Below are 26,540 nucleotides of genomic sequence, written 5' to 3'. Positions count from 1 at the left end.
CTGGATTTTTTTATCGACAACATATTTGTCCGGTGTGGTATTCAAATGGGAACAAATTGTGCTCCACTACTCGCTGACCTACTACTTCTCTCTTATGAGGCTGGCTTCATAGCTGATCTAATCCAAAGGAAGGGACATCGTTTAGTCGGATCCTTTGATCTCATTTTCCGGCATATAGATGACGTATTATTGTTAAACAGTCCTAGTTTCGGGAATTTTATGCATCGCATCTACTCCAAAAGAACTTGAAAGGATACTACAGACACTGTGAAGTCAGCCTCATATCTTGATCGATGGTAAAGGACAACTATTCATCGAACTTTACGACAAACGCGATGACTTTTTATTCCGTATTCTCAACTTTTCTTCATCTGTGGCAACCTCCATTCAGCACCTGCGTAGGGAGCTCATGTGGTATACCAGAGCTTGTCGTTAACTACCAAGACTTTTTGTACCGCTCGACTTCTTACAAGTTTATGCTTGTCATCATGAACTTGTGGATCGTTATAGTGTTTCTATCTGCGCCTTGAGAACCGATTTTTCAACGTATCATAGTTTTCCTATCCTCTTTCGTCTATCCCGGACTTGATTTTTTATGAGCAACTCGGCGGACGTTTTTAGAAATGCAAAGGACGCTTACCCTACCGGTGCACCTGGTCCATGCTCCAAATTTTTAGTGGAGTCAGAGTTGCTCATTTACTTTTGTAACTTTGTACGTATTATTTTGGTTTTTTTTATGTTCTTTGTTGTGTGTCTGTTTTCCATGTCAGGTCTTTGTTCCTGGATTACATTCTTTTGGTTGCCTTGACTACTCTTATCAATGTCAGAAGTGTAAATTGTTTTAAAAACTATTATACAAATTCTATTTCAACGAAAAGAAGGAATATTAATTGCTCAGTGAAGAAAAATAAAGTAGTATAAAGATTTTTGAAAAATCATGTACCAAACATAAATGATTATAGAGAACACTATATTCCATTATAAAGAATTGCGAAAATGATCAATTTTAATTTTCATGATATATATGATGTTGTAAAATATGTATTAGTCTCTCTTAATGAAAAGACAGTTAAACATAAAGGAATGTTCCTTACTTTTACGTGTTGTCTATCGTACATATGAAACATTAAGGATGTGAAGATGTCTCAAAAAAGAATGACCGTGACGTTTTTATAGCGTTTTATAGCAAACTCCACCAAAATTGACGACAGGTCACCTCAGTTGTGCGGATGACATTAGAAATTTTTGAATAACAGTTCTAAAATAACATTTTTGTAAGCTAAAATTTTCAATAAAGACGTGAATCATTTTAAGGTCGCAGACGATACGCAGCTTTGTTTGCATCATTACAACGACTAGAATTGAGAGAAAGATCATTTATTTAATATTTGATTTCTAGGAAGAACATATTACATAATTATGAATAACCATATGAATAAATGACATTACAAGATGCAAAGGTGGGGCCTAAAAGTGCCCCAATCAATTATATAGCATAATTCCACACACACAATTAAATTATACAATAAACATGAAAAAGTGGGGTCTAAAAGTGCCCCATTATATATAACATAAATGCATACATGAAATATATTTAGAAAGAAAAAAATAAAATAAAAACAAAAAAAACCAGCAAACCAATTTTCCTAGAGTGGTATGAGGGATGGTTTTCCGCTACCAATTAAAAAGTATAACCAGAATTTGTTAAATACAAACTTTATTCTTTAGTTAGGATTTTTTACGCCGACTAACCGCATGGGTCAGCTCTCGCTGTAACCTGACAAGCCCAGGATGCATGTACCAATTGACCAATCAGATGAATGCATGTACATGGTCACGCATGTATCATGCATGTACTTCAGAGATAAATCGATCTTACAATCATGACCCATAGAAATCCGATACAATCATTAATGGATTGACCAAGATATTATGTAATGTAATTTTACGGACAAAACTTCTTTTATTTTCCTACAAATGTTCTTTTTGTCAGCTCAAATTTTCAATAAAGACATGAATCATTTTAAGGTCGCAGAGGATATGCAGCTTTGATTGCATCATTACAACGACTAGAATTGAAAGAACGATCATTTATTCAATATTTGATTTCTAGCAAGAACATATTACATAATAATGAATAACCATATGAATAAATGACATTACAAGGTGCAAAGATGGGGCCTAAAAGTGTCAAATATCCCTGCAAAGGGATCCCCCACCGAAAGTATCCTTGGCGAAATCCGAATGAATGTGCAATCAAAAACCCCACCAGAACCACTCATATTTTGGCAAGTTAACCTGATCATATCTAACCAAGCAAATATCTAAATTCTTAAAATTACAACTTCTAAAAAGTGGGAAGGGTGTCCTTTAGTGGAGCAAGCCACGTTAACCATCTACTTTTAAGGACCTAGCTATATGAATACATACTCACACATAATATACATGTATATATTGACCCCTTGCTAAAACAAAATTAAGACACTACGTAGAAAAATTAGTAGAGCAAGCCTCTTTTTATATTTATGAAAAGCAAAATGAAAATACAATATGTACAAAACAAAAAATGCCAGAGCAAGCCATGCTGACTCCTAACTTAAAACGATTACATTAATCAATGTAAAACAAGCCATGTTGTCCTCTACTAAAAATTATGCAATCTAATATAATGTTGAAAGCATTTGACTTTTATCTACCTATTTGCTGAATCACTGATAACGGTACACCTCTTGTTGCCGCGGAAGTTGCGGCTCCAATTCTAACACTATGTCCTATAATTATCCGCGTTCAAACCCACCGCTTGAGTCGTTGGTTAAAATAGAATGCTGAAACGGGTTTGCCGTCCTGAAACTGAAAAAGAGGACCACTTTTATGTTGTACCAATATTATATAGTCTAACAGAGAAGATACTAGATAAACAGTATTGTTTTTATCTATAGTCAAAAACAACGTTTTCGGTTGAGCGTTACAGTGAAATGTCTCAAAACAACACACATGTTCTGTTGATTTGATGGACTTGCTTCAAAACTAATGTTACTCAGCTGAACTACATTTTGAGAGTCTTTCTGCTTTTTAGGGCAATTTCACCTTTTGGTAAGAAAAACAATAGTAAGCCAAAGACATCGTGGCTTTTAAAAGGACACAATTAAATGGGGTATGGATAATTACAGGGACAACAGATGCCAATTTAACTAAAATATCTTTCGTAATAGGTAATCGTATGTCGGAAGATTTTCTTAAATTTTCTTAACAATTTTATCAAAACACATAACAGCTTACCCCACCAACAGAGTGATATATGTGAGACTTCCTAGAGCACCCACTCTCCGTTCGGCCCAAACAATCACTTCCGAGTTACGCGCGTCAATTCCGACAAAACGATTTTTAGCCATTCATGTTTAAGACCCTCTACCCTTATAAATGTCAAAAAGTATGAATTGAAATTATCACTTCCTGATAACAGGAATTTTTATTATTCCACATGCATTAACCCCTAAACCAAGGAAAACGAGACATCATTCCGAAAAACTCGCAATATGAACTCCCATCGAAAACAAGGAGTGACGTCAGGTGTACATATAGAGTTAGTGTGTCCTGTTCAGAGAGCGGCACCCACTACATAATTGCAAGTGAGTAAAATCTGACAAGAGCCTAGCTACAAAGTCACAAAGAGGTCCTACTAAGGGAATGTACATTGGTAGAAATAAAAAAATGTTGAAATATTGGGTAAATATAGTTACAAATAAACCAAATATGGTGTATGATATTGATAAGACTCTTCTTTTACTGATTGTGATAATGGCAATTTGAATGAACGTTTTATCAGAGCTGACACATCTGTGGAGAACTGTGAGAAATTAACTATTAATATATGAGTTTATTAAAGCAGATTTTGTAATAGAAGAATATTTATTGAAGAATATTAATATTAAAATGATATCATATTAGATTTGGTGTTTAAAAACTCAATGTTGAGAAAGGTCATTATATAAACAAACCAAGACAAGAAAGAATATATAATTATTGTAGTATACATTAGCGGAACCAAAAGGGGTGCAGGGGGTTGGCACCAAGCACCTTCCTTTTTCTGAGGAACATCGGCTGGCACCCTTCCTTTTCAAAGTGTCTGGATCCGGCCCTGAGTATGCAATGTATAGAAAATGAATGTCATTTTATAATTATTTATGTAGCTTATAGACAACTTAGATTAAACTATCTACCTACGTATTATTTGTTCTTGGCAAAATATAAATAAATTTGTCTTGTTGTGCAAAGAAATCAGTAATTTTCAATATGGTTTGTTTGGAAACTAAGAAAAAATTTACTGTCGGACATATGAGCATGTTATTTTTATGACACAACGTATTCATATTTATTCCGTGTTCGAGGTATCCCTTATAGATTATAAGATATTTTATAAAAGTTTATGAAATATCTTGTAAGTTTTTGCTATAAGATATCCCATAAACTTGAAAAAAATATCTTATAACTTTTTTTAGATATCCTATAAAGTACAAGTCATTAGAGATATCTTGAACATGCGATAAATATAAATATGGCGTGTCCTATATCTTAAGTTAAAAACGTTAATAAGATATACTATATAAGATATCTCATACACGTGTCTTTAAAGAGGATTAGATATAAATACGGCGTTCCATATATTTCTCATGTGCAAGCTACTTATTACTCACTTACATTGTATTATTTGATGTCAAAGTGTTTGGCCTCTGCTGTGTCTTTTTGATAATTGTCATGCTGTTTAAAACTGATATTATTACATTACTACTAAAAATAGCATTGATGCGTACTCGTTTGCGATAAACGATTTATCTAACAACAAAGACTAATTTTGATGTAATAAACAATTTATATCGGGTCGACAATTTTAGGTTTGTATGTTATCTTGCAAATGTTAAATGCATATTGGTGATTGATTTTCAACACAGTTCCATGCATGGTTTCTAAGTTTCGAAGGTCACGTTTACCCTCTTGGTACATGTAGCTACACGTTATTATTATTATTGTTATTATTATTATTATTAGTAGTAGTAGTAGTAATTATTTATTTTATTAATTAATTAATCAAATTTACTAATTGAGATATTATAACTATTCTATTGGCGCATGTAATTCAGTAATTCCTAGATTTCTTCATAATACTATGATTTAAAGCCGTAGAAAGTATAGTTCTTATTCTTATATATATGTACTTTACTGCTTGATAACTGGTCATAATTAACTTCTTATAGTTTTCTCAGTGAAAAAAAAGGATAGATAGACGTCATCATTATGGTTACTTGAAAAAAATTGAATCATGAAAATACTTTTTAAATCGAAAACAGATCTTAAAACGAACGGTAAAACTCTTTGTGGAATAAAATTTATTTGACATTTAATTTACAACGTATCCGATTTTTGTATCCGGTGTATTTTTCTCTTCAAAATAACAACAAATCACCGTTTGAGATAATTTCTACCAACACCGTCAAAAATTGAGGCTGCAGAAGAGTATCATAAAGACGAAGTACGACAAAAATAAGAAATGCACCTCGAGTCTCGTATATTGATTAGAAAAGTTTCCAAATTATTGATAAGATCATGCAAGAGAAAAGGTAAACTCAGACATTTTATTGTGTGCCTTTTCATGAGGTTGTGAGGTGTAAATGAAACTTGGCACATTCGAATTTTTTTTATAGATGCTTCTATTTATTCTAATTACTTGCTAATCACGACAATTAATTATTATTTGCAAATAATCACGACAATGATGTACATTAACGGAACGGTACGCATACGGGAAAACAAATTTAATCGGTGACGTCCTAAATATTAACCTTTGTTTCATTCACCTTATTGGTCTCAATATCGTATTAATTTTCCCATAGACTTTTATAGTAAAGTGCATATTTTTAGGATTTAAAAAAAAAAAATATGTTAATTGATTCAATAAACTTTCATTTATGTAGCATTTCTAAGGATATGTGAAAAAATAATTTCCCGCAAAGAAAATAGGATGAGTCCAAGAAGATCAGACAGAAAATTAGTCTTGAACTATAAATAGCCATTTTTCCTACTTTCACTTTCGTTTTGCACTCACCAAACCAACCTTTTCAGTGGAACATTTTTATTATATAATGTTAGATTTTCTTTTAAAAAAAAGTTCTTCATCGTACGGTGTGATGTTTGCTCTATTCTATAAGTCATTGTTCATATCTTTTGACAAAACATTAGTTTGTAGAGAGGCAAAAAGAAAATGCACTATATTTTTATAGCATCCATGTTTTGACGTACACCCACTTAGGGATATGCAATAGATACTGGTACCTATTATTGGGGTAGTAAGGATATTATTTTTCAGTTTTGTTATTGTGTTTGTTCTAAAGTTAAGATATAATGTATATATCTTAACTTATTCACTACAACAAATAATAAATAACCAATAGCTGTTACTTTCTTGGATGGTTAAATTGTACATACATGTAAGGCATCATTGAAATTACAATCCAAAATTATATAAAAAGGGGACGTAGGCACTTTTGTCCAATTCTATTCCAGTAAAGGGGGTCTAACCTCCAGAGCTCCATCGCCATTTGAACTGTTGAACTGCCACTTCAACAAGTACAATGAGAGCTAAATCCATCTCAAAACCAAACTTGGAATACATGTACATGTAAATCAATTTATTTGGATCTAATCAAAGTAAAGCAATAATCCAAATCTGGTTAATTTGTGAATTTCAAAATAATTTTGGGTTTTTTGAATTATCAAAATACCACATGTCACTGGTAAATGTCAGTCAGATTAAAATCGGCTGTACAGCAGTGTAGCGTATCCTAACAGCTGATTTTAATCAGATTGTGGTAAATGTCTAGAACTTCCCTACTGTTTCTCAACACTACACAAAATATAGTCCAAATGTGATTCCTTTTATATCATTCAATACATCTTTTATAACCTTTTAATACAAGTATGGTCATGGCAATTATTCATCTTAATAATATTCTATTATTTTTGCAATTAAAATTAAGATCAAGGCTTCAAATGATCTAAAGATTTGAGGGACTCCTTTTTCGGATATTTAGTATAAATTAGCATTGAGGGAATAAATTTCTTGTATTAATGTGCCAAGAAGCATTAAATGTGCTAAGCATGTTCCAGTTCATACAGTTATTAGTTAAAATCTCCATTATTATCATCAATATTTTCAGATTAATAAACAGGAAATGAAGAGCAGTGATTTTAACCAAGTAAAATTGTCTGAAAAATTAAAATTGATAAAAAGTGTCTAGTTTTGAAAAACTTAATCTGTTGATCAAGGAAATTTCAGCTTTTCTTAAGCTGAAATTATTTCCATTTGAGTATAATTACAGTGTATGATAATACTTTCGAATTTGATGGCAAATTAACTTAAGGACAGGTTTAATAAAATAGGAAAAAGGTGAAACAGAACAAAATTTTTAAATGTGTTTTAAACACTCTTTAACTATCAATGACAGTTTTTACTTCAGAAATTGGTAATTGATTGACATTCAGTTTATACATACAATATATTAGGAAAAACAGTTCTAAATAATATAGGAAATGTAAATGTTTTTACATCACGTAATCTTCTAAATTTTGTTCATGCTACAATTTTCACAAGAATAAAAAAAAAAAACAGTGCTCACAGCACTTTGATTAAGTGAGAGGGATGGTACTTTTTTTTTAAATATGTACTTATTTTCATAGATTAATCACATTTAATTTTAATTTGTTTCAATTTTTAGCTCATGCATGGGGATATAAACAAGGTGTAGGTGAGTGTACATGTATAGAAAATTATTACCGAAATTAACTAGATACTCATTTACATATGGGAATCAAATTATGCAAAAATTATAATTTATTAGACCTTGCTGTTATTGATTGAGTTTAAAAATCATTAGATACATGTATAACACGCTAATTATAATCATTGAACATAAAAAGACGTGTTCATATTTTAAGTTAAAAAAAAACTTTCAAGTTGACAATTTTAGAACACGTGAGCATCGCTTCATAAAGCTTGCGTAAGACTGACATGCACATAAGTAAGGATTATCATGTAACTGTACGAAAGTCTTACAAGTGCTTTCTGAAACCATGCCCAGGTCGGTAAAAAGATGTACAGTTTACAAATAGACAATTACCTATAAAAAGAGAAACATGCAACGTTTATAATGTTGTTCATGATGGTCATCATTTCTTTTTCTACAATTTGCAAAACTAATAAGGAATTACGAATGCCTTTTCTACAAGACCTACAGACTTATGAATATTCACCTTAATTATAAACAAGTTGACTCAGTAGATAAGCTTTTAATTATTTATCACCAAAAAAAAAAAAAAAAAAACACACACACACACACACACACAACAGAAACATAACAAATGCACCAAAATACAAAAGGTCTTCAATAAGTGTAAACACAGTCACTTTTAAGTAAACTCTGAAAGGCCCCAACAACAAAAGTGATAAAATCCATGATAACCTAACAATGACAATTCTTAAAAATCAAACTAAAAAGTAATATTAACGACACAAAGACACATTAATGACCAACATCTCCTGACTGTGCACAGGCATATGTCTGCAGTGGGGAACTGCTTAAGTGTCGGTCCGAAAAGAGAAAGTGCTTATAATGCAATTGCATATGATTTTTCTAGTGTAATATCTAAATCGGGAAAAGGTGTATGAGTACCCAACTACTATAGAAAAAGAATCTTATGGTTATTTTTTTCTCTTTTCCATAGTCTTAACTTCTAACTTCTTGTTTGCTCTGTTTGTGTGTGCTTGTGTGTATTTTTGGTATGTGTGCATGTATGTTTGTTTGTTTTGTTTTGTTTCAATTATAGCATTCGATTTCGTTTGTCAACGTTTGCTATATGGTAGTATTCGTTAAAATACATTTGAGTTTTTTTGAATTGATTACAAAATGTTTTTGTTGTGTTCATTTACTAGTAGACCAAAATTGTATGTTATCTGCTAAAACTAGGGCCGGAACAATGGCATACACTGTTTCCCATGTGCAAGGAAAGGAACCAGTCTCCAGTAGAAATAGTAACTGAAGATGTAGTGTATGACCAGAAATTAGAAAACTTCAACTTAGAAGAATTGGAAAAGACGAGGGACGTCAGTATGGAATTGTGTACAAATCATGGACGATCAGGTAAGTTACATGTCCTGTCTGGTGACGTTTTAGTCAGCGACCATATCCCTCCATCAATTGCAGATCCAGGAAGGATTTGAAAGTTACACTCCCTTTTTCTGGGTTTTTTAATAAATTTTCTGCAAAAATTAGCAAATGAGCCTGGAACTGCCCCTTTTATCTGGACACCCCTTCCCAGAATCTCTGGATGCATGCTGTACCATTTTATATGTCCAATGCCTTCTTTTCACTCCTTTAAAATTGTGTTTATCCTATTCAGATCACTTTTAATAAGTTTCAAGGTTCATTTTTGGTTTACACTGCGAATACTAACGACACAGTATTCTGGTAACATTTGTTGTGTGCGTTTAGCATCGGTCTGAATAGAGAAAGTGTTCATAATACAATTGCATACAATGCACTATCACTGCCCATACTGAAGACGTCAACGTTTATGAATTAGACATGATAAATAGTGCTATTAATAAGATCTTGTTTTTATGATCTTTTTCATTATTTTTGGTATTATTTTGAACATGTTTTCTTTAATCTGTGAATAGGGCCCAATGTGCAATGTTTCAGATACTTTTATATTACATGTATATGCATCATTGGGAAAAAGTACAAGTCGTATTTTCAATCTAACAAGCATAATGAATTCACCATTTACTCACTCTTTTCAGCTCAGGTGAATCTCAAAGGACAGAACATCCGGGTTACAGGAGGTAGCCTCCCTGGGTCATACATAATTGAACAGTTCCACTTCCACTGGGGCCCTGAAAATAATGTCGGCTCAGAACACACTATTAATGGGAAACAGTATTCAGCCGAGGTTGGTATTCAGAATTAACATCATCCTTAGCATTTAGACATGTGTTGAAATATTAGGGCAATGACTCCAGTGAGTCACTTAATAGAAGGAGTTAGTTAAACTCAATGTCAGTTTTTAATTAATATTTTGGACCAACTCAACCAAAATATTATTTCTTCCTTTATGCCTAGGTCTTGTATGCTTTAATACATGGCATTTTATTGAAAAAAAATCAATATAAATGTAGTTTGAATATAAAACAAATAAAGAAATGTGTGTTTTGAGTGTGGCCACTTCCAACATGCACTGCAAACACTAAGGTCCTTAAATTATGTTACTGTAATCAGTTTTGTGTGAATGCAAGATTTCGTTGTACCATGGATTTTCTATTTTCAAATTTCCAAATTTATTGTTAAAAAAAAAGTATTTGTTTGAAAACGAAATTCATAATTTTAAAGCATGAAATGGGTAACCAACGAACTTAAATTGCTGTTTCGTGATTTATTTTGATTCAAATACGACTATTTCCTTCATATTTTTGAATAGATGCAGCCTATGTTTGGCACGAAATGTTGGTAATGTGTTTATCACATTTTTACCATGGATGTGGTCTAAAGAGCTTTGAAGTGTGTTGTATTAGAATCAAGCTTTCCCATAATGAACAACATCATTGTTTGCGCTGTTAAGAGTATTAATATGGTATATTTTTTTACAGCTTCACATTGTTATGCATATGGAAAAGTTCAAAAATTGTGCCGAAGCTATCGACAAGCCTAATGGTCTGGCAGTGCTTGGTTACCTTATTGATGTATGTATTGACATATTCTAATATGGTCATGATATACATGTAAGGATAAATATCAATCAGTCAAACGAGACTTCAGTAACCTAGGAAGAGCGTAATCGTGGCTTCATAGGACATGTAGGTTAATTGTTCGTTGCTTGGCTTTTGGTGGATGACTGTCTCATCAGCAATCATACATTTCCTATTTTTATATGTACTTGTCAAAGAGTAGATCTCGCCAGCAAGTAATTTTTGCCAACCGATTTTTCGTCCTCTCCTGAGAAACAAGTTAATGCCAAAATTTTATGTTAAAACGTTAAATAGATTGCTGATATTTTTCTTTCAACATTGATCTATTATACAGAGATTTTCGTTGAGGAACAATATTTTGGTGAGTAGATTGGCAAGACTTGCTTCTGTCTCGAAAATGCCTGACCAGTAGTCTTTATATACGGGTTCATTATCATGTAACATGGAATAAACTTCAATAGGATACTTCAATGACAGGTCATTACTGAATACAATTGGTCCTGAGGACAAGTGTAACTGTACATGTATGATGAGGTTTTAATGCTAAATATTGTGCAGGTTTTACTACATGTAAATGTCATGTAACTCCCATTTATGAATATGATTTTATTCTGAATTTATTCCTGTGCATGATGATTTTTTTTTGTTTAATGAAGAATAGCAACATCGGAGGTACAAACATCTGTAAAATTGTTGACATAACGATACCGGGTCCGGGAAGCCAAGCAGACAAGAGATGAAGAACAATGATTTGTCCTAGATAGAAAACACTGATAAATCCAGAAAAATACACACACCCTTTTATTTCATTAGAACAACATAAGAAAGAATGCACTGTATGTGTTTGCTATTCACTGTTATTTTTGCAATTTTACTGGTATTTTGTTTGAGAGATGAAGTCTCTAATAAAAAAACATTGCAGTGATACGGACGGACGGAATAAATAAACAAGTTTTTTTATTTGTTTTTACTCTCTACAGATTGGTGAGCACAATAAAAATTATGAAATGTTAACTGACGGGCTTCGTGATATTAGTAAATCAGGTAGGTGAATGAGTATTATGTTTATATTAAGTGTAAGTTTTTATAAGAATCAGGCAAAATGGGAAAAATCAGAAATATACACGTCAAAACCCCACCGATCTGACAATAAAATATCACTCAAGGATGCTTTCTTCACTTGCAAAGACCATTATTTGGTCTTTGCATCACTGGATTTGCTAAAAAAAATCAATGTTAGAAGATATACTTTTTTGACAGAGTTTTCTGCCCTTGAAATGTTCAATTTCAGTGCATTTCAATAAAATTAAAACACAACTTACCAAAGTGATATGGAAAATCTTGTTTTTTTCCTTGATTCTGATGGTGCAAATAGTGAAATTGAAGTTTCAAAATGATGGGTTTTTTTCATACCATGTTTCACCCACTGCATGACCCACACAGGGACTTACACTTAGTCTTAGAGTTTTATTGTTTGGAATATAGTTTCTCCTTTGTCAATTTTTTTGGAAAAATGTATTACTTCAGGTAAATGTGATAGCTCTTAATATTTCTAAAAATATGTTTTTGAAGTGTAATCCTATCATCACAGTTTAAGTTGTAACAGCTTCATGATGGTCCTCTTGTGACAGTATTTGTGAGCATTTTTAGCGCAATTTCACAGTGAAAATCTGGTTATAGAATGGTAAATGTTGGTCGAGCGGGTGAGCGGGGAAATTATTTTTGTAGCACTTTCTAGTCAACTACTTATCCCAGCATCTTGATATTTGGTATCCAGCATCAGATACAAGTCCCATATCGTGGGATCCGATTCTCAAGACATCTTCTTCCTGTGTAACTAAATCTTTGGCCTTTTTAAGTTGCTGATATTGTTAACGACTTCTTTCACTCATAATTTCCGTATGATTTGCATAATTATATATTACTACACCACCTTATACTGCAGATTGGTGCCGTAGAACAGTCAATTCTAGCTTCATACGAAATTGAAATGATACAGTACCTCTTTAATACCATACTTATACATGTGTTCTATGTGTGTTTTTTATTTATGTGAGAGCGTGAAGTTAAAAGATGAAATGATCGGTTGTAGGTATATTGGACTTTCTGTAATATAGCTGAGAAACGCCAAGTCTCTGGGCTGTTTTTATTGAGAAACATTCGGGTCATTACAGTTACTAAGTCACCCAATTTTAAATAGAGCATATCGCAACTTCGCTTGAAGTTTGTCGATCCATACCGTTTGACGAACTGTTGCGTTACACGACAAAAAAGTTCAAAAGTAAAGTCGGTACATACACATGTCAAGTTCTAATGAGCTTTTAAAACCGACATAAACTTTTAAAACGATCAAAAATGTCAAGTATGATAAATTATTTTCAAAAAGGATTCACCTATTTTGCTAGTAATGTACAAATGTAAGATATGTCAAAGGATGTGAAGTGAAAAAAAAAATATGGATGTATATCAATCAATTTAAAATCATCAACTTACAGCTCACTAGAATTTGTGATTGTTTTTAATTCTGAGCCAAGTCCATACATATATTTGCGCAAGGGTTTATGGTAAATATGAGAAAATCACTGATTGATTGGGAGGTAAGTTCAATAGAGCATTGAATTCACCTGGACGTTGAATGCATGCCAAAATCAGTGGCATAGAATATTTGACGTTTAGCGACTTTGAAGACTTTAGTCTTTGATTAGTTATTGAACTACAAGTATAAAAACAAGTAGTAAATATGAGTAAAAATACCCAGGCATCAGAATAAAAGGACAGTACAGCGGCATCAGAATCAGAAGACATGGCCAAAGCTTGAAAACAGGCAACAGAGACGATCCACAAACACAATGTAGACAACAGAATAAAATACTTAATTTCATTAATAAATTAGAACAATGAGATGATAGAATTAGGGTTAAATACATTTTAAAAGCAATATCATTTTTAGTCGTTTTTCGGTTTTTGTGTTTTTTTACATTTTCTTATGGGTCATTTCTACGATTTTTTTGTTTTCACTTAGGGTAATCCTAATAATATTTCAACCTTTTGCTTTTAGATGATGTAATAAAGCTCCCCTCTCTCCAACTGTCTTCTCTACTGCCCAGTTCGAGTCACTATTACAGATACATGGGCAGTATGACAACTCCACCTTGTGCTCCTCTGATATGGACCATGTTCAAAGACTTCGTTTATTTATCAGAAAAACAGGTAAGTGGTATTTGTTACCTGGAATATCTTGTTTATTTATCAGAAAAACAGGTATATGTAAATGGTATTTTTTCCAGGAATACCTTGTTTAGGTATTTATCAGAAAAACAGATAAATGGTATTTGTTACCTGGAATACTGTACTTTGGTTTTTATCAGAAAAACAGGTAAGTGGTATTGTTACCTGGAATACTTAGTACTATCAAAGAAAAAAGTTGACACAAGTGGTATATGTTACCACAAAAACTTAGTTTATTTACCGGAAAAAACGCAGATGAGTAGTATTGTTGCTACAATTGGATTTATATTAAATTTATATCATAATTTATTTGACCAAATAAATCAAGAAAAAGTAGAAATACATTGGTCTCAGTGGCAGATCCAGCAGGTTCCAGACTTTTATTTTCACGGTCTTAGCCCAATTTTGCATTTTAACAAAATTTTACAACAAAAAGGAGCGGTTTCTACCCCTAGACACCCCCTTGATCCACCACTGGGTCAAATTATCCTTTATGATCATAGATGCATTAGGCAATGTAAGTTCGCTGTGTCGTCCTTGCCTAAGTTTACTTTGTACGTGAAAAATAATTGCAGGTACTATTTAAGGTATTTCCATATTTTAAACAAAGGACATTTCATGGCAGAAAACGTAATGCTTATATGACTCATTTTTCTTTTTCTATAAGATGGAAGCTTTCCGACAATTAGGGAACAGCGATATGGATCTGATCTTTAACTACAGAGTTCCACAGCCGTTAGATGGACGAGTTGTTGCATCTAATTTCAAACATTAACGGGATGAATGAGTTGACATATTTTGTTTGAACTGTTCATGTGGCAACTGAATCTTTCTTTTTGGTATGACACTGTTGTACATGTATTTTTTTCAGTATAAGTGTCTGTTTGCAATAAGATTATTTCATTGTTTTATAGACAGTACATGAACGTGTTGCTTTAGGTAATGCATGTACTTATTATGCTATTGTATTGTAAGTGATCTGTCAGGCTTCTAGATCATGTGGGATAACTTTTCTAAACTATTGTCATATTACAAACTTGCCATAAAGTTACCAATTGCTGTACCGAAAATGAAGAAAATCATGTTATGTCTAGGTACATATATGACCAGCCATTTCAAAAGAATCGCATTACATTTGTACTTAAAATATAGTGTATAAGGGTTGCAGGGTTCACGTGAATCTATAATGAAATATGGGTATTGTTATGTGTAGATAAGATTGTCTTTTGTCTGCATATTATTTACATTTAAACTAGCTTAATTGTGTTCTGAATTGTCTCCCACCACTACTACTAAGGGGATTTTAACGTTCTTTACTACCCTGTCGGGTCTCGCACGGACAGTCTTCCACCACAAATATTCGGGGAGGTTTTAACGTCCTTGACTACCCTGTTGGGTCTCGCACGGACAGTCTTCCACCACAAATACTCGGGGAGGTTTTAACGTCCTTGACTACCCTGTCGGGTCTCGCACGGACAGTCTTCCACCACAAATACTCAGGGAGGTTTTAACGTCCTTGACTACCCTGTCGGGTCTCGCACGGACAGTCTTCCACCACAAATACTCAGGGAGGTTTTAACGTCCTTGACTACCCTGTCAGGTCTCGCACGGACGGTCTTCCACTACAACTACTAAGGGTTTTTTTGACGTCCTTGCCTACCCTGTCGGGTCTCGCACGGACAGTCTTCCACCACAACTACTGAGGGTTTTTTTTAACGTCCTTGACTACCCTCTCGGGTCTCGCACGGACAGTCTTCCACCACACTGTTCTTTTTTCTACTATATAGGGCATCAAGCAGTTTATTAGGGAGAGGGATCACGTGATTTGTGTATCTAATAAAATATTTTTGTCAGATCTTCAGAATATCCAACAAACTCCCGCGTGTCCAGATTTTTTAATGGCTCGTATTTGGATGGGCGATTTTAGACTGAATTGTGAACATGAAGTAAAATATGTGTTAAAAATATCTTGTACTTAATTATTTCTTTTTCATCGCAGCTCCGCTCGGTAATAGAACGATTGGTGCCTAAATGTATGTATGATATGAAATGACAAGATTAATAGCATCCTATTTAAATACTCACTCCTATAAATATGATATAGAAATCCTTACTTTTTTATCTCTTTTATCTTTTTACACAGTGTTTAAATTTTCATTGCATTTCTATTTACATTATAGTTCTTTTATCTCCGATAGGCAATTGCAAATTCCATTTTTTTTTCATTTTTGAAGATATTTTAAGATTTTGGTACCTTTATCATACTGCTAGAACTTGCTTTATTCACTATCAGAGTGCAGGGCTGATGAATACACATGTGCTGTGCTCTTGGGAGCAAGTCCTTGCGGTATAGACAATTTATTTTTATTGTATTGGTTTACCATAAAACGATATTCTTAAACAGTTGTGTAATAGCACTGTGCAATAAATTACTCAATTATGTAGATGGCAACGACATTATATTTTGAATTATTTATACGTAAGTTTGAATCAAAATGTTCAAGTTATTAGAAGCATTTGTTAGAAGTTTGTTGGTGTACTGTACTATGCCTAATGAATTGAATAAAAATTAAATGAACAGTACTTTTTTTTCTTTTTTAGTCTTTCACTTAAATTTGCTTAATTAGTCAAACTCAATCGCTGAATGATACAACCATGTAATACTCCATCAGTAATGCCCGTCACACTTGCTACCCTCAATTTTTATCAAAACTATCATTACAGATTTTGAGATAGTTTACGTGTGTGAAGTGTCTTTACTGGTTTCATACTAAATAAGGGCAACTATTTCGCTGTACCTATGTACAATGTTGTTTTGGGGTCAGATGTAGCCTGCCCTGTGGTGTACAGGTTTCCTCGTGGTTCATTGCAAACCCATGGGTGGCTTTCACTCGAGCTTTCGTCCCGTTGGGATTGTTGTCTTTTGATATATTCACAATATCCATTCTCGTAATAAAGTCAAATTTGGTTCTGGTTGCATGAATAAAGCAAAAAGAAAAGGCTCTTGAAGAAACTGAATCTCTCACTTGGCAAACCATGCCTTATTAACTAAGTAAAGATATCATGCTTTGTTACCATGTTTGACCCCCCTCCCCCCCCAAAAAAAAAATGCTGTAAAAGAGTATATATTAATAAATGCTGTAAGTTCAACTGGGTATTTAAGGCACCGTAAAATGTTGGAAATGTCTTCAAGGTGTTTTTAGAACCTCTTGAAAAAATTTGGGCAAGCCCCCCATGCTATGCCCTGTTATTCCACTAGGTTTGAGATGGCATTAGCCCAGTATACATTTGCTGAAAAAAGAACAAAAAATGAAGTTAAATCATGGTAATACAACATTGTCATCATTTCCATTCAACTCGGACCATATTAACTACATACAGATATTAAGATCAGTTCTAACCTCTCTGGTGAACTGTCAGAAAAGCCGGCTCTAGGACAGTTCTATAAGTATCATTGAACAGTTCTAGGGCCTGCTCTTCAGACAGTTTTACCAGAGCCAACCCTAAAACTGTTCTTGTAGAGCTGGCTCTGCTAGAACTGTCAGAACAGCCGGCTCTAGGACAGTTCTATAAGTGTCACAGAACAGTTCTAGAGTCAGCTCTTCTGACAGTTCTGCTACTAGAGCCAGCTCTTCTGACAGTTCTGCTACTAGAGTCAGCTCTTCTGACAGTTCTGCTACTAGAGCCAGCTCTTCTGACAGTTCTGCTACTAGAGTCAGCTCTTCTGACAGTTCTAGCAGTGCCGGCTCTACGAGAACAGTTCTACTAGTAGAGCCGGCTCTTCTGCTAGAACTGTCAGAAAAGCTGGCTTTAGAGCTGTTTTAAATGTGTCATAGAACAGTTCTTCTGATAGTTCCAGGAAGTGTGAGAACTTAGAACTGATCTCATCTGTTCATGTAAACCAAATATGATTGAAATCAAAGCAAGTATAAAAATTAGCGGGAAAATGGCCGTCCGAACTAACTTTCGTCATCACCATTCAACTTACAACACGATGTTTCCTCAAGATACCAAAGAATATTGGCATCCGAGCAACTACATAGTTGTCTAGTTGTATAGAGTGGTCTAGGGCGCTGGACTTAGTGCAGGCGGTGTTGCCATAGATGTCACAGCGGTACGAGTTCGAGTCCCGCTGAGGAAACGACCAAAAATTTGCATCGCAAATTTGACAGTTCTAACATCGTTGGGAATTTTTCACACCTTTCTATACGTTTACATATCTTCCCTGTATCAATTTGATCCGATGGAGCAGTGAAGCGAATAGAGTCGTCACATTCTAAGACGTTTGTATAATATTGATTTGTTGTGACATGCATCATTAATTTGATCCTCTATCCTACATCATAACATCTAAATGAACTGTCCCGTACTACCATACATCGTGTACTAAGTTACAGCCCTAGATTAATCCAAGGAGGAGGAATGACTCGGCCAGTGAAAGCTATATTTTTATATATCCTAGCTGGCCGAATGGTCTAGGGCGCTGGACTTTGTGCAGGCGGTGTTGCCATAGATGTCATAGCGGTACGAGTTCGAGTCCTGCGGACGGAACGACCAAAAATTTGTATCGCAAGTTTGACAGTTCTAATATCGTTCTAGGGCGCTGGACTTTGTGCAGGCGGTGTTGCCATAGATGTCACAGCGGTACGAGTTCGAGTCCCGCGGAGGGAACGACCAAAAATTTGTATCGCAAATCTTGATTTAACAAGATTTTAATCTTGTTCTAACATCGTTGAGAATTTTTCAGACCCTTCTATACGTTTACATATCTTCCCTGTATCAATTTGATCCGATGGAGCAGTGAAGCGAATAGAGTCGTCACATTCTAAGACGTTTGTATAATATTGATTTGTTGTGACATGCATCATTAATTTGATCCTCTATCCTACATAATAACATCTAAATGAACTGTCCCGTACTACTATACATCGTGTACTAAGTTACAGCCCTAGATTAATACAAATACGTGGTTCGTAGTAGAGTCGGATTCTCCATACTTCGTAAAAACGATTTCAAACATTAACAAAGTGTGAATATATCGAAGACGATTTTGTCCAAATGCTGGAAGTTTTGATTGACAACATATTTGTCCATTGAATTTGGCAAGTTGTCCAACTGATGGTAGACATTCCAATGGGAACAAATTGTGCTCCTCTTCTTGTTGACCTATTTCTCCATTTTAATATTAACAAGACTGAGTTGAGAGCCGAACTTATCCAAGGGAAATGAAATCGTTCAGCCAGATTATTTTATCTCAGTTTCCGATATATAGATGACGTTTTCTCTTGGATAATGAGTTTTCATATTAAGCGCTAGCGCTATATGCCTGAGCTCGCCGAATGTACACTGTAGGGTTTCAGTAACGTGCTATACTTCTTACAATTTGGCTTCTGTGAGAGGGCTTATGTTGCAATAAGATGAAAGTCATCACTACAAAGCTTTGATGGCCGTCATCATGAACTCGTGGACCGTTACGGTGTACCATCTGCACCATGAGAACCGATTTGTTCACCATGGCATAGTTTTCCTGTCTCAGTACATGTATTTAGCCTACCCGGACTTAACATTTTATGAGCGAATCGGTGAGTATTAGAATTAGAGGACGATTACCCTTTCGGTGCACCTGATCCATTCTTCCACTTTTAGGTGGATTCCGGATTTCTCATATACGTTTGTTTCTTTGTACATGTACGTGTTATTTTGGTAGTTTCTTTTTCTTTGTAGTGTGTGTATTTCCCTGTCAAGTCGTTATACTGTTTTGATTATCGTTTGAATCCTGGTTCCCTTGATTCCCCGTAAACCCCATTCTATGAGTAATTGTTACTAAGGTAAAAATGATACATGTAAGAGATGATTTTTTTTCGTCCTTCTTAGGTATGAAAATCAGTGAAATTTATGCAAGATCAAATTTAACGTCTCAAAATCGTAATGTAAGCAATTTATCATTGCAAAGTTAATAATAACGATACAGTTTAGTCTATAATGGCCCCAAAAAATATAGAATCACTATGATAAAAGTGACCACAATTTTGCGAAAAGAAAATCAGTGGCGTTCATGATCAGATGTAAGAAGTTCGAACATGGAGGAACAGAACTTAGACCACTTACATGTACATTGTAAGAGTAGAGTTAATTATGTACATGCAGTATTATTGTTGTCTATCCTGCCCCCCCCCCCTTTTTGTGATAATCTGAATCGTGGAACAGCATTACACTTGATATTACATAATATATCAATAAAAATTAGCTGGTCATTAGAAGCTTGGTAAAAAGGTCCGGTACGTTATTGTATTGTTGTTAAATTTACCTTTGTGGTTTATAGAACTAACAGATTGATATAAGGGACTTAATGTTTTCATGTACCTAAGTGTCTTATTTCGACGTGGGTTAAAAAATGGTAATCTAACAAATGTCGCAAATCAATCTAAGTACTTTAATGTCCAAATCAATAGTAATTAATTTTGATTTATTTTTTAACGTATAAATCAATATTTCTTACAGTCAATGCTGGTAATGAAACTTTTAACATACATCATAGTTCATACATCATGACATGTACTGTACTTACGAAATATTAGCACTTGACCGTCTTGAGCCAGTTGAGGGTATTTTGCTCACACTAAAGACTCATAGACTTCGGCACTCCAGCCAATGATTGAATGAATCACTGGTACCCGTTCAAAAAGTTATTTTCAATGTTTGTATTCCCCCAGGAGATGTAGATCTACTTACTTTTTTATAAAGAATAATAGCCTAAACAGTGAGTTAATTCCTTGATATCTCGGACTAAGCGCAGCCCCTTAAAAGGGCCTTTTTTGTCTGACAAGTGTATCTTATTAAAAATCATAGGTATATCAATGTTAATTATTATTGATTGAAAATTTGATATAAATAAAATAAATCAACTGAAAATTATAGATGTAATTGCTAGGAAAAGGTGTGAAGTGGTTGTATCCAGGCATGCTGAAACTACAGTAGTGTCCATGATTTTAATTTAACCATATTTTACAAGGACAGCAAGAGTACATTGCTATTATTTCAGACTATAGTATGAATTTTTGTAGAGAGTACAAAAATCTAGCACAATTTTATTCATATTCATTTTGTGTGCCTACATTGTAAGTCTGGATCTTTTACACAGTGTACTGTACATTGAGCTGTATTAGGGACCTTTGGTTTTCCTCTAGTATACCGTTCATTACAAATTTTAAAATGTCATGAATTTTCTACTTTCATTATACATGTAGTAATTTTATCACCTGTTTTTTGTTTACGCCCTTTGCAGTTGACTATAAAGGATCTTACATGGATGGCTGTGGATCAATGTTTTTTTCACTGTCAGATAATGGTATCATACTGTCAGCTTCAGCTTGGTCCATAGAAATTTCATGTCTGAACAATAACTTGAGTATACAATGTAAGTGGTATAGTTCTTTATGAAATTGTAGGCATGATCATATTAGGTGCCATACAACAAAAGACTTGAATCATATAATAATTTGGGACCATAAAGGGGCTACTTTATTCCTTGTTAAATTCTTATCCTGTGTCAAATATTTGTCACAATTCAAAGTCATAGCTATATGGTGTGGCCATAATTGGCCCAAATGTTCAAGGTTCGACCTTTGTGGTCTTTTTTGCACAAAAATGTACCTTATACAAATGTACTGTATACATGTACCAAAACTTCACAAAAAGACATTCAATCACATTTTACTATGAAAGTAATTTTCATATTCATGGATACCAATTTTCATTGTTTATAGGGATGTCAGTTTGTAGATTCTTGAATTCATTGATTTACATGTAACAACACTATCGGATGAATGAAAGGGAAATATCCATTTCATTGGGAACAAAATTTCGTGATTTGCCAAACCCACAAAAAATTGAAAATTGGTACTTCATGAACAATTAACAAGGTATTGTTTGAATTTTAAATTATTTTGTAATTAAGAAAATGACCAAAAATAAAATTTGTAAACCTAACCCTTATTAAGGGGGTTAGTAATGCCGACATGTCTAAGGAGTTGGGGTTAGTAGGATAACAAAAGTCAAGTAAACTTACTAACTCCCCTTGGTCATGATGGCATGACTAACCCCTTTAGTAGAGTAGGGGTAAGTTTTACAAATATTTTTTACACTTATTTTCTTAAATCCAAAATAATTCCAAATTCAATTAATACCTTGTTAATAATAGATCCACAGTATTTCATCTTCCAGCAAATGTTCTACTGCTAATATTTCTAAATTATTAACCTCTACTTCAATCACTATTAAAAACTTTTTTTTTATTAATTTTTGTAACTAATGGCTTAAACTATTTTTGGAGTATTAAAATTTCATCTGAGGTATTACATGTGCATGTATTAGATCAACTTCATCTTATTCCAGATTTGTATGATTCTGTTGATAGTTATAACTTCTACACTATATACAACGCTGCCAAATAAACTTATTTAAGGAGATAGACATAGGGTAAGGGACAATTTAAACTCTTGAAATCAGTGATATGTTTGTATCATATTGAATTCACCAAAGCCTATCAAGCTTTCATTTGAAACAGAATGAAATCAATCCAAGTTGCTTTGATGCTTACATGAGATTGATGTAAAGTTATGAATACAAACATTCCAATAATTTTTAAGAGTTCTGTGCCTTACCCTAGGTCTACCTCCATGAGAAAAATTTTCATAAAATGATATTTAATTAAATTGTCCTCTTATTAATCTGGCTCTCAATTCATTTCTTGTAATGACTACAATGCATTATTCAGTGACTGAAAACAGGTTAAATACATTAACTGGACATGCATTGTATTTGGATATGATCAATGTTCTTAATTCTTTAATTGATAATACATTTTTTGGATATGGTAACAGTGATGTCACTAAGTTTTTAAATAGGTGGCTAATTAGATAAAGTAGGCGGCGAACCCGCCCGTTACGGCTCTAGGGTAAATGGTGCAATATCCTGCATTCTAGGGCTCTCCTGGGCCATTGTACAGGACAATAAGATTACAATTTTTATACGAGTTTCTGTTAGTTAAGCCTAAAAAATGTGATATTTTTTTTTATAATTTTGAACAAATTGTTTATTATTGAAAAGTTCCCCATTGCATAGACCCTTCTTTTCTCCACTTAAGACAAGTGACAACAACTGTCTGTCTTTTTGGCCTTAGCTGGCCCTGGTGACAAAAAACTACAGATAGATGATTGTCCCTGTGTCACAGGCTTTGACCTTTTACGGCCCGACATGTTGCTTTTTGCTGACCGGAAACGAAGTATTTTTAGTTCGGTAAAAATAAGAAAGTCTATATTTAGAAACAGGGAAAAAACGTGGACTATTTATTTTAGCAACCGAACAATGCATTAAAGTCACACCGATGCGTCATTCAAGTGCAATCTTTAATATTTGTGGATGAATATTGTCAGTATATTATATAAAGAGGGTCTTGAAGAATATTTCATGAATTTTATTTTTGTGGGGTACAAAAGTAGCCGGCGACGTTTGAAAGAGTAGCCGGTGATTTTTGCCGGCTGCCGGCTTCTAATGACATCCCTGGGTAATACTCTATATATACTGGTTATTGGTATTCCAATAAGGACTGATTGTGCTCTTCTCATAGCTGATTTGCTTCTCTTCTGCCATAAATAATCCTAACTTTGAAAACTGTTTAAGATATCTTGCAGGTTCTTAAATAAAAATGGTATTGTGCACCCAGTTTTTTCCAGAAATATTGTCAATAATGCATATTCTTTCTTACAGAGTCTGGTGGGTTTGATTGGCTGTCTTTTATAGATGTATTTGTAAAGGATATAATTTTCAAATTATTGTCTATTCTATGAAAACTGTTTTCACAAACAGAGATATTTGATCCCTAATTCCATCCCTGTGTAAAAACTAAGCTGTTGCGACTACTTGGCATCTATTGTCGTTGTTAACTACATATTCAAACATCTTCTCCTCTGAAACTGCTTAACAGAATTCAATGAAACCTAGCATGATGGTTCTTTAGGATGCCCTGCACAAATGAAGTGTTCATTTTTTTTATCCATCAAAAAACATGGCTGTCATTTACCAAAAATATCTGTTAGGCGTCAGACAGAAGTTTTTTGCATATACCAAACCATTAAATTTAGGCAAATTCTGACTTGGTCAAGGTATTCAGCTTGATGAGATACATTGTATATGTGTGGTCAAATATTTGTGTAAATTTGTGAAGTAATACTGGAGTTATTGCCCTTTAGTGATTTTTTTTTTGGCTATTTTTAGTGTTATTACTTTGAAAAATCAGTTTTTTTCTTGACACTTCTTGACTAATTAGCACCAAACTTTATGTAAATGTTCCTTAGGGTATTCTGCAAAAAACTGATTTGGGAATTTTGATTTGTTGTAAAACATGGTGGTAGTTACTAAAAATAGAACATAGTTAAGCATGTTGAGCATGATGAGATCTATCAGTGGTAAGATGTTTGTATTATTCTGTTAAGCCATGTTGGACTTACATGTATTGTCCTTTTTCAATGTTTTTTCACTATTTTTATTGTTATTTTTTTTTCAAAATTTGTTTCCTCTGACACTACTAGACCAGTTAGAACCAAACTTGCTATAAATGTTTCTTAGGGTGTTCTGCATAGAGCTGATGGGAATTTTGATTCTTGGAAAAACAATGCTGCCATTACTAAGAATAGAACATGCGTCAGACAGAAGTTTTTCACATATACACCTCCAAAACCGTTAGGTGTAGATAAATTTTGATGGAGTAAAAAGTGTTAAGCATGATGAGATATATCTGTGGTCAAATTTTCTTATTATTCTGATCAGTCATGTTGGATTTATTGCCCTTTTTGATGTTTTTTTTTTATTCGTACTTGTATTTTTAATGTTACTACTTTTAATATTTCTCCTCAGAAACTACTGGACAGAATTTAATGAAAAAATTGATCTGATTGTTCCTTAAGTGTGAGGTTTTGAATTTTTATCCAAGAAAAAACATGGCTGCTTTCATAAAAATAGAATGTTGCTCATTAAGCTACATTTGTAGGTGAGGGATTCAGGCTCTTTAGAGCCTCAATTTTGTTATCACACTACATTGACTCTTGCCTCTAGTTCTTGACTTGACTACTACATATCTAATATAATAGTGTTTTAGTGACCAATTATTTCTAATGCTCTTAGTTTTTATGGTATTGTCATTCTTTAATATATTCTGAGACAGATTTCAGTAACTGCAAGCAATCTTTAAGTGGATAGATTGAGCAATAATGTTCGTAAAAGCAGTGAACAACTGCACATTGAAAAATGAATGTTTGTTGTGCGGAAGAATATCTTATACTGAAAGAAAACTTTCAAATAAAATTTCTCATAATGTAGTATATATCCCATTTTTACAAAACTTATTATGACACTTTTATCTTTAGAAAAGATGCCATAGTTTTTATTTTATCTTGGATACAAAATTACCTGATCAATAAACAAGGTCATGAACTTTAAACCACACACCTTTTAACTGGACTACTTTTACCAATGAAATAGTCCTGTCTGAAAAAGGCATGCATATTGGAATAAATTAATGGGAATTTAATATCGTAGTTTTTGCTAAAATATTATACTATAAGGATTGTTACTAATATCTGAATATTTTATCGTATAAGAACTTCGATTTATGCAGATTTATTCAGATATAAGTTACATTTCTTAATTTTAAAATTTAAATTGAAACTTAGAAAAAGGGGTCCATGTTCTCACTGTGAAATGTACTGTGAGAGAAAAATCAAAGCCTTAATGATTTGAATGTCATCTCTGCCACTCTGAAAGTCATGACAATTTGGAAGAAGTATACATATTTTCAGCCTGATAGAAGTTTATTTCCCATCATACAATGTAAATTACTCTTTAACTACTACTCAATGAAAACTTTATATAATACATGTAGTATGACATCATTTATCATGACTGAATTTTGGAAATGATGTCTTTTCCCATGTAACATAATAAAATGAAAATGATCGTGAATAAATTTAATTCATGCATTGCTAAAAATATTCAGGTGTTCAATTATTATTATCTTCCATAATCTACTGATTTTTAAACTGGGTGAGCTATCACCACTGTAGAAAACTGATTCAAAGCATTGTGAGTAATTTTGCTTTTTTTAATATGAAGTTTACAAATACATGTGTAATTATACATTTTAATCATATGAATTTATTACTACGTGTACATTAAGCATTTATACTCTACTTTACTTGCTTGTTAGCAGGTGTTTTCTGATTGATCAAGTTAGTAAAGGATATGAATTTATTACTACGTGTACATTAAGCATTTATACTCTACTTTACTTGCTTGTTAGCTGGTGTTTTCTGATTGATCAGGTTAGTAAAGGAGTATCTCACTTTATTCATTGTTATGTAATTTTTTAACGATTGATTTGTGTTCATATGAGAAACAGCGAACAAAACACTTATTATAGTGTAATCAGTACATTTTTGTACTGATTGCTTTAAGCTCCAAA

General features: G+C 33.4%; 2 protein-coding genes and 1 pseudogene across 6 annotated transcripts in view; 2 read left to right on the top strand and 1 right to left on the bottom strand.

Annotated features, from left to right (window-relative positions):
* Positions 1 to 2,644: 2,644 nt before the first annotated feature.
* LOC148607460 (uncharacterized) lies at positions 2,645 to 5,001 on the bottom strand (annotated as a pseudogene).
* A 473-nt stretch (positions 5,002 to 5,474) lies between these two features.
* On the top strand, positions 5,475 to 16,606 carry LOC148607459 (carbonic anhydrase 7-like). 2 transcript variants are annotated; one of them, XM_088543828.1, is made up of 8 exons: positions 5,475 to 5,615; positions 7,770 to 7,799; positions 9,018 to 9,191; positions 9,854 to 10,002; positions 10,697 to 10,789; positions 11,776 to 11,839; positions 13,854 to 14,005; positions 14,691 to 16,606. In XM_088543828.1, the coding sequence occupies exons 1-8, from the start codon at positions 5,546 to 5,548 to the stop codon at positions 14,796 to 14,798; spliced, it is 840 nt and encodes a 279-aa protein (XP_088399954.1). In that variant the 5' UTR covers positions 5,475 to 5,545; the 3' UTR covers positions 14,799 to 16,606. The 2 variants fall into 2 exon arrangements, with proteins under 2 accessions (XP_088399954.1, XP_088399955.1); XM_088543829.1 differs by lacking the exon at positions 5,475 to 5,615 and adding an exon at positions 6,123 to 6,177.
* Positions 16,607 to 20,364: 3,758 nt separating this feature from the next.
* The window catches only part of LOC148607457 (synaptic vesicle 2-related protein-like), a 53,687-nt gene continuing 47,511 nt past the window's right edge, over positions 20,365 to 26,540 (top strand). For 3 of the 4 annotated variants that reach the window (XR_015914923.1, XM_088543825.1, XM_088543823.1), the window contains exon 1: positions 20,365 to 20,420. The gene's annotated coding sequence lies outside the window, so the exon portion shown is untranslated. Of the gene's footprint in view, positions 20,421 to 26,130; positions 26,162 to 26,540 lie in introns of those variants that run through there. The other variant, XM_088543824.1, reaches the window with a different exon arrangement.

This window comes from Perna viridis, chromosome 9 (assembly GCF_037379345.1).
Source record: "Perna viridis isolate PV_CMFRI_1.1 ecotype Kerala chromosome 9, ASM3737934v1, whole genome shotgun sequence".
In the NCBI taxonomy this organism is placed as follows: domain Eukaryota; kingdom Metazoa; phylum Mollusca; class Bivalvia; order Mytilida; family Mytilidae; genus Perna; species Perna viridis.
This window is presented reverse-complemented; position numbering and strand designations above follow the sequence as displayed.

Coding starts and splice junctions, on each gene's coding strand:
- LOC148607459 (XM_088543828.1), top strand. CDS start 5,546: ATGCACCTCGAGTCTCGTATATTGATTAGAAAAGTTTCCAAATTATTG. Junction 7,800..9,017: donor GGGATATAAACAAGGTGTAG/GTGAGTGTACAT, acceptor TGCTAAAACTAG/GGCCGGAACAATGGCATACA. Junction 9,192..9,853: donor TACAAATCATGGACGATCAG/GTAAGTTACATG, acceptor CACTCTTTTCAG/CTCAGGTGAATCTCAAAGGA.